Source organism: Cotesia typhae, unplaced genomic scaffold (assembly GCF_013202065.1).
Source record: "Cotesia typhae breed Kobodo isofemale line unplaced genomic scaffold, CoteBio_Ctyphae contig_48, whole genome shotgun sequence".
In the NCBI taxonomy this organism is placed as follows: Eukaryota; Metazoa; Arthropoda; class Insecta; order Hymenoptera; family Braconidae; genus Cotesia; species Cotesia typhae.
The window spans coordinates 11512501-11520935 of NW_027423756.1; the positions used below are offsets into that span (position 1 = coordinate 11512501).

General features: G+C 35.8%; 1 protein-coding gene across 1 annotated transcript in view; it reads left to right on the plus strand.

Annotated features, from left to right (window-relative positions):
• Nucleotides 1–4821, plus strand: part of LOC141529972 (uncharacterized) — a 168805-nt gene extending 163984 nt beyond the window's left edge. The window contains exons 7-8 of the mRNA XM_074246783.1: nt 1–2320; nt 2708–4821. The exon at nt 1–2320 is cut by the window's left edge and continues 1839 nt beyond it. Coding sequence (XP_074102884.1) covers nt 1–2320; nt 2708–3928 — 3541 coding nt within the window. The 3' untranslated portion in view covers nt 3929–4821. The remainder of the gene's footprint in view (nt 2321–2707) is intronic.
• The last annotated feature ends 3614 nt before the right edge of the window (nt 4822–8435 follow it).

The window sequence follows — 8435 nt, forward strand, 5'->3', positions numbered from 1 at the left end:
CTACAGCGGAAACGCAACTGTCATCACGACTATGGCAAGTGGGCACACCTTCAGCTCCAACACAATAACTTCCGTACTGGCAGGTCGAGCCAACACCGCAACAGTCTCCATCAATACGCCTTCCGGGATTCCCAACATTTTGTCCAGCAAATCCCACAGCAACTCGCTGTCGACTCCGACAGCAAGTATCGTAGTTTCTTCGCATCATTCAAACTCGACGCCGATTATCCACAGTCAGTCTCAGACCATGGTGTCCAAGTCGCCATTGGAGATGGTGCAGAGTGTCGTCAGCAGCATCCAGGTGCCTCAGCCGGTCAGCTCTTGCTCGTCGTTGCCGCACCACCAAGAGCAGTCTAACGTGCAGGTCCACAACGTCATCGCCTCTGGTGGAGTGTTGAAGCACTCTACAGGCTCGACACTGCCTCCGGGGCACATTTTCGTGTCCAGCGGCGGGCAGCTGATCATGGCCAGCACGGGGTCAGGGATCAGCGGCGTGATGGCGCCTCCTCCGCCAAAGATTATCTCAAACGCCAGCTCGATGCCGCCGTTGTCGGTGTCTCCGATGGTGACTAGCGTCACCGGAGCCGTCAGCCAGGTTATTCCCGCTGTTGGAGTCGCGCAGCAAGTCATTGGACAGCCAACCGTACTGGTCAACACCATTCAGACCCCTGTACTGATCCAACCCAGTGTGATGACTATGGACAGCCTCCATGGGCAGAATGTCCAGATACCTCACCTGACCGTGGCGACTGGGAACGTTCTCCAGAACGCTCAGTCGATACTGGAAGCGAACCAAGACGTCACTCGTGCTGTTACGACCAACCAGAACATCGTCAACCGGCAGCCGAACCTCCTCAGCCCCGAGTCGACTATCACCAAGAAGAAAGTGTACAAAAAGCGTAAGAACAACTCGCAGACTGTCGCGTCTATGCTTCATATCGCTTCTTCGCAGCAGAATACCGGGATGCTAATGCAGAGCCAGTCAAACTTCGCTCAGCAGAACTTCCAGCAGAGCATTGGAGGCCCGATGCTTCAAGCGTTGACCATAGTACCTGGCAAAGGTGGCGCTCCCGCTCAGTTGGTTATGAATGGTCAAACAGGCGCGACTTCCGCGCAATTTAACACCCAGCAAATTATAACGAACCCCCAGCCGACCCAGCAGATCAATCTACTGCAGCCGGTTAATTTATTGAACGGCGCTACGGGTATGGTGCAAAATTTCCCGACCATTCAGCAATTTATCGTGCCTGGTCTGGGAAGTATGGTGATGTCCGCTGACGGGACTGCTACTCTGCTGCAAGATACCGGGAATTTGGGGATGCAGTTGCAGATTCAGAATGTCAATGGGCAGAATGTATTGACGCCGATACAGAGTCACAGCGGAATTTTCAGCCCAAGTCAGAGTATTCTTGCCGCAGGACCCGCGGGGATGGTGATTCGCGCGCCTCAAGCTGCTGGAGGTAAACTTATTCAGCAGCACAGTCCCGGGGCTCAGTTTTTATCCTCAAATAGCGGGCAGTTTCTGGTGAATGGCACGACGTCTTTCAGCAACCAGCTGAGTCCAATTGTTGCGAACGTCAGTCCGAATCAGCAGATGACCTTCAATACCTCGCAAGTCAGGCCGTCGAATATTCAAGGCCAGCAGGAGTTCATCCAGATGAATGGGCAAACGTTGATGGTACCTTGTGGTACTGCGCAGAACATCGCGGTGTCCTCGGCTTCCAATCAGCAGAACACCACCTTCGTGCAGCAGAACACCACGATAGTCCAGCAGCAGACGACCATGGTCTCGAACAACCAGATCCCGGACTTTCAGTCGGTCGCGACGAGTAATGGCAACGTCGAGCAGTCCCTGAATCTTGATCATAATCAGTACATACTCAGCGCCGGAATGATCCAAGGAAAGTCACCGTCTTCGCCGAAGAGCACCATCGGCTCGCCGTCCTCAGAGCAGGGTGTCGAGCAAATCCACCAGCAGCAATTCAGTTTGACTAGTAGAAGTGGTAATAAAAATCACAACAATAATAATCACAGCAGTGGGAGTGGTAGTGGTAGTGTTGGTATTATTATTGATCAGAATGGCCAGCAAGGTGATCAGCTGAGTCCCTCGATGGTCAGGCATTCAGTCTCCACTCAGACCGCCGGCAATCAGGCTAACAATGCTCAGTCGGCTATCATGAGACAAGGCTCTCCTCCTGATACTACAACACACAGTCCAGGTAATAGTCAAAGGTCCAATAGTCCAGCTGTTGATACTACTTCCCACGGAGCGGCTTCTCCTGCGCCCCCTATTTCCGCGCGACATCACTCCTCGTCGACGGTAAGTTTTTTTTTTTTCTGTTATAAATATTTGGGTAAATATTTACAAGTGGAGTCAAGGATTTCAATTTTCATTTTTTTGAACAAAATTTCTATTTGGTTTTTTGATATATTTTTTTTTTTTTGAAAAATAAATTAAAAAAAAAACATTTATAAATTTTTTTTTTTTTTTTTTTTAATTTTTCGTTTTTTATTTTTTAGCAACGTAAAAGACTCAGTTATTGACACTGGCCTAGTTGTTTGACACTTAAAATTTTATTCTAATTAAAAAAATTAAATTTTCTCAAAAAATCAATTGTAAATAATTACCAATAATTGATTCAATATTTTGTTTTTTCTGAATATTCACCAAGTTGATCTCTGGATTAATAAATTTAAAAATGTTTAGCCAATGGTTCATTGCATCTCCAGCAGCGAGCCGGACTCGGGCGACCTCCAGAACCCCGGTGACGACTGGCGGATCCAAGGAATAACGACAAAAGAGCTGACGCTCAGCCAGGTCGGGCTCCAACACGGAAAGACCTACGTCGAGTCAACAGTAACGACAGGGATCCAGGTTGGTAATCACCGCGTATCACCAGTCACTCGGGGTTTTACTGTAGACTTCCACCAGCCTGCAGATACGACACACCCCGAAAACACTTACGTTGACTCACAGGAGAACATGGACACCTCATCACCAAACCACTCCACCGATACCACAAATATCAAAACAACAAAAACAATAACAACAACAATAATCACTACCTCGGATAGCAATAATAGTAATTCGCTTTCTAACAATCCCCAGCATTATCAATCCGTTGTTTATCCTCAGTACAATTGTATCGCTCCTCTAGATAATGATAATGATAATGATAATGTGTATTGTCAACAACTGCAACAACAACAGAATGAAATTCCGGCGCCAGACCACGCTGACTACACGCATTTGCCGGGAAATAAATTAACAAGAGGAAATCAAGAAAGCTTGACTCCTCATTCGTTAGACTCATTTGTCGAGGGTGAAACTACTGTTATGGAAGTTCAAGACGGGCATGAACTTAATCCAACTCTTGAGCTTAATCCACAATCTTACAAATATAGAAATGATAGCAGACACCAGGAGTTTCACCGCCACAATCACAATCACAATCACAATTATAGTCATAATCATAATCCCCAGTTTCAGCAGCTACCGTTCTTCCAGCAGCAGCACCACTATCACCACCACCACCACCACCACCATCCGCACCGCCAGCATCTAGAGCAGCAGAACTTGCTCGAGCAAAGACAGTTGGGGAGCATCAGCCGTAATGCAGTAGTTAGCAGTAACAGTAATGGGGAAACATATTTATTACCGGCAACTGTTACCAGTCAGAAAGTTATAAACTTTAACAATGCCGGGGAAGTTGGAGCAACTCCGACTACCCCAGCTCTTTATCGTCACTTGTACGATTTAAATTGCCGCTCAGATCCCAATGGATGTAATGACTATCATCATCATTATCACCACCACAATCCTAATTCCACTAATAAAACGTTGTTTGTTGTTGGTAATAGCAATAATCAGTTCGGTTGTAATGATCAGTCTGAGGACGATAGCGATGACTCGTCTGATGACGAGTAGAACCTACGTGATATATTTATAAATGTATAAATAATATACAAATTTATATTATTAGAATCAAGTTATTCATCGTTTTAATTTACGTAATTTTTTTTTTACTTTTGGTACTCATTAGGAATTTGTCAAATTATTTTTTTTAATTTTTTTATTTTACTAGACTAAGTCTGTAATTATTTTAACTTTAATGTTTATTTTTTTTAGATGAGATTTTTTTTTTACTTTATTTTAGACTAGGGATTAAATGTCTATTGAAATGTACTAATTAACCAGTGACGGGCAATTTTTAAAATTACTCATATATATTGATATTATTATTTTTAATTAATTAGTTATTTTAATAGTTGATAATTATTAAATATTATTGAATTATGGAGAAATAAATTGATAAATAAATACATGCTCAAAAAAATTATTATCCTTCAGATAAATTTAATTATCCGCGGCCCTTCTTGAGCATGTGAACGTGACTTTGTTTGACAAATATAATTGGTTAATGAATTTGCATGTTTTTTTTTTCTAAATTTTTTCGACTTTAAACTATTTTTAAGTTTGGTGAAACAAAATTTATCTGATCAAAAATTTAATCAATAATCTACATTGTTAAGAGAATAAGGAAAATTTTGTGGCCAGATATAAATATATCAAAAATCCATGTGGGTACTTAAATGAAAGCTCTTGATGAGAGTAACATCGGGATGAGCTTATAAATTTAAAAACGTCAATAGATAACGAAGTACAGTGCTAGTTTTTTTTATTGCAATAAATTTTTTAATAAAGAAAACCCTTAAAAATTTTATAAAATTTTTTAAGTGCAGTAATTAACTTTTTTATCATTTAAAAGACAGTAATTATGTAAAATTTTAGAATAAATGAATAATAACAGTAACTAGAAACGTTGGATTAATTATGTTTTATCTAAAACTCAATTAAATCCTACTGCGACTACAAATTACTACAAATAAAACGATACTTTGAAACTCTACTTGCATAATGCACACTCCAAAATACTATATACTAGATACTTTATACTATTTACTATCATAATTAACTCTGTCGAGCAATTAAATCATAATTTACATCATGAATTTAATTGAATCAAAATGAAGCAAACTTTGCATGCGTTTGTTGATCAAAAATCTACAATACAAATAATTACATAATAAAAAAAAAAGTACCTCAGTTAAAATAGGTACTGCTGATAAAAATAGAAATTTGAGTGTAGACATTTGAGTATGCGTTGACCAAGTTGTATTTGGCAGATCTATACGCCAGAGACGTTGAAGCAAACTGAGGGTGTGGTGAGCACAGTGAGGTGTGAGGGCAGAGAGCATACCCTCGGTCAGGGAATCAAACGAAAGCTGGACTCCATCCACTCTATGCACTCGACTCTGCATGAAGACCAGGATGGTCAGTATTTTGTATTGTATTGTATTGCATTTCATTGCGTTGCATTCTATTGTATTCTATTGTATTTTATTCAGCCATTAACTCGATGCGTGTTGCTCACTACAAAATAATGGATTTTATTCCCCGGGAAGAATCATCCACCGTTTATCCGAATATATCACTCGCTTTTACGTTTACGGTTAATAAAAACTGTCGGGTAATAAATATCGACTCAATTTTTATTTTTCAATTTTATTTATTGCGGTTTTGTTAGATTTATTGAATCAATATTCTTAATTTTTGCAATTAAACATTTAGATTTTATTTTAAATTTGGTAATTTGGTTTACAAGTGAGGTCCACTCTATTTTTGGCCATATCTAGATGAAAAATTAAAAGTTTTTAATTTTTTTTATTCTTATTGGTTTTACGGCGCATTCATGATAAAAAATGTCCTGAAAGTTGGAAAAAATTTTGGCTCTCATGTTTTTGAAAAAAATTTTTATTTTATCTTTTTTTGATTTATTTATTTTTTTTTTTTTTTTTTTTGAAAAATACACAAAAAAACGAATAAATTAAAAAAACTTTAAATATCACAATTTTTTGAAAATTTATAAAATTTGTTAAAATTGTGCTTATCAACCTTTTTTTAATCGTTCATTTTTTTTTGTATTTTTAAAAAAAAATTCATCAATAAAATCAAATAGAAATTTCTTTCAAAAACATAAAAATTAAAATGATGGACCCCACTTGTAAATAATTACCATAATTTTTTTAGAAATTGATTTTTATATTCTTATGAAAATATTTTTATAAAAAAAAAATTTTATGGTCGGATTAAAAGATAATTTATATGAGCAACGCGCAAAAAAATAACTTTATATAAATTTCAATCTTATAAATTAATAAAAAAAATTATTTTTCAAATTCTGTGTGATATAATAAAGCTTGCATTAATTTGTTAGCATGCTAACGTGTGCTTTACATGCATGAATCATTTGTATTTAATTTGCGTAAACGCTTTACTCTTAGGGTGATGGTCTTAATGATTAATTTTAATCACAATTCATAATAATAAGGACTATAATTGTCAGTACAATAAATAATTGTAGTAATTAATATTAAATAGTATAATTATTGTAAATTTTAATAATTTTAACCTCGTATTAGTGAGTAGTATTTTATGATCATGATTATTAAATGTTTATATAATAGTAATAATAATAATAATAATTATACAAATTAATAAACCAAGCAAGCGGCTTATTGAGATAAATTAATTTTAATTGCACAGGTAGGTGAATTATGCACTAAAACATTTACACACTAAACATCATCGCTTTTTCAAACCGATAAATATTTGTGATTTAATTTTATTGTAATTACTACTGTATTAATACTCATACTCATACTCGTAACATAACATAACAATTAGTATAGTAAACATATAAATGCAAATATATGTATGTATATATGTAAATAAGTAAATAATTAGGTGATGCGTCTAATTGAATCATGGCATCACTCTCTACAGTAATAAACATCGAAATAGCGACTATTAATTAAGTTATTTCATTAATTGGGTTTTCGTGGTCCGCGTTCATTTCAGTCGGGGTGTGGCTCACAATTCTCACAAATCATTTTCACCCTTTTTAATTTTTTTGTACATAAATATCACGTACATTTAAATTTTTTATAAAAAAAAAATTTTCAAAATTCGCATGAAATAAATTTTAACGATGGTGTGAAAATAATAATCATTTAAAATATAAATAATTTCATTGTAATTGCATATGCTTGTGTATTTAAATTTTATTTCATCGTTATTAACGAAAAAAAAAAAATATGAAATCTTTATTAAAATAAAATTATCATAAATTAATAGCATTTTTATTTACATTTTTAAGGGAATAAGAAAAATTTTGTTTCGGGACAGTCACATGATAAAATCGGTTTTTTTTTTTTGGTGAAATTTTGTCATTGCAAAGGTCTTGACTTGAATTGGTACCTTTTTAAGGTTTCATATCATTCTCACTGATAGTCAATTTATGGTGATAAGTATTTAGGCTGCATTCAAAAATGCTGTATCTCTAGATTCATTATTAAGAAATGACCTTGTATTTTGTGAACTATTGACATTTTTAAAGATCTAAGCTCATTTCGATGTTACACACATCAAAAGCTTTCATTTGAGTACCCACATCAATTTTTCATATATTTATATATATTATATATATGTATATATGAAAAATATATAAAAAATGCATGTGGGTACTCAATTGAAAGTTCTTGATGAGTGGAATATCGGGATGAGCTTATATCTTGAAAAACGTCAATAGTTAAACAAGTACGGTGCAATTTAAAAAGAATTATTATTTAATAAAGCAAAGTTTTATTTATGTATAATTCACAAGTCACGACAAGGTTGCTCGTTAAATATTAAATATCTAACAAAAATAATCGACGTATACAAATCGGTATTGGGAAACAATAAAGGTTTCTTCTTCATTTATCATCATTAATCATTAAATTAGTATCACTGTAATTGAATAATAACAATTTTATTAATTGCACATCTGTAACGAAGTAACTGCTGAGGGGATGACGATAAATAATTGTCGGATAATGAGATTGAGGAAAGAAAAGCTAAATGTTTATTGAATTGTTTGGATTAGTATCGGAGTCTGAGGGAGATAAAGGAAACTGGGAAGTGAAAGTCGGCGAACTTGTGTGGGGTGCGGCGCTGGGGAGTCCGGCGTGGCCGGGTAAAGTCGAGTCTTTTGGACCACCAGGAAGTTTTACCGTGAGTGTGAGGTGGTACGGGGCCGGTGAGACTTTAACCCAGGTCGAAATCAAGAACCTCAAATCCCTATCTGACGGCCTAGAAGCACATCACCGAGCACGAAAACGTTTTAGAAAGTGAGTCGCATACCCGACAGGGATGAGCTTTTAACAAATCAATTAGAATTAGATTTATTTTATTTTATTTAAGAGTACATACGATTGACGAACAATAATTTGATATTTTAGAATAATCATAATGATAAAAAAATTTTTTTCCAAAAAAAAAAAAATAAATATATTTTTTTTTTTTTTTAATTTCTCAATTTTTATTTTTAAAA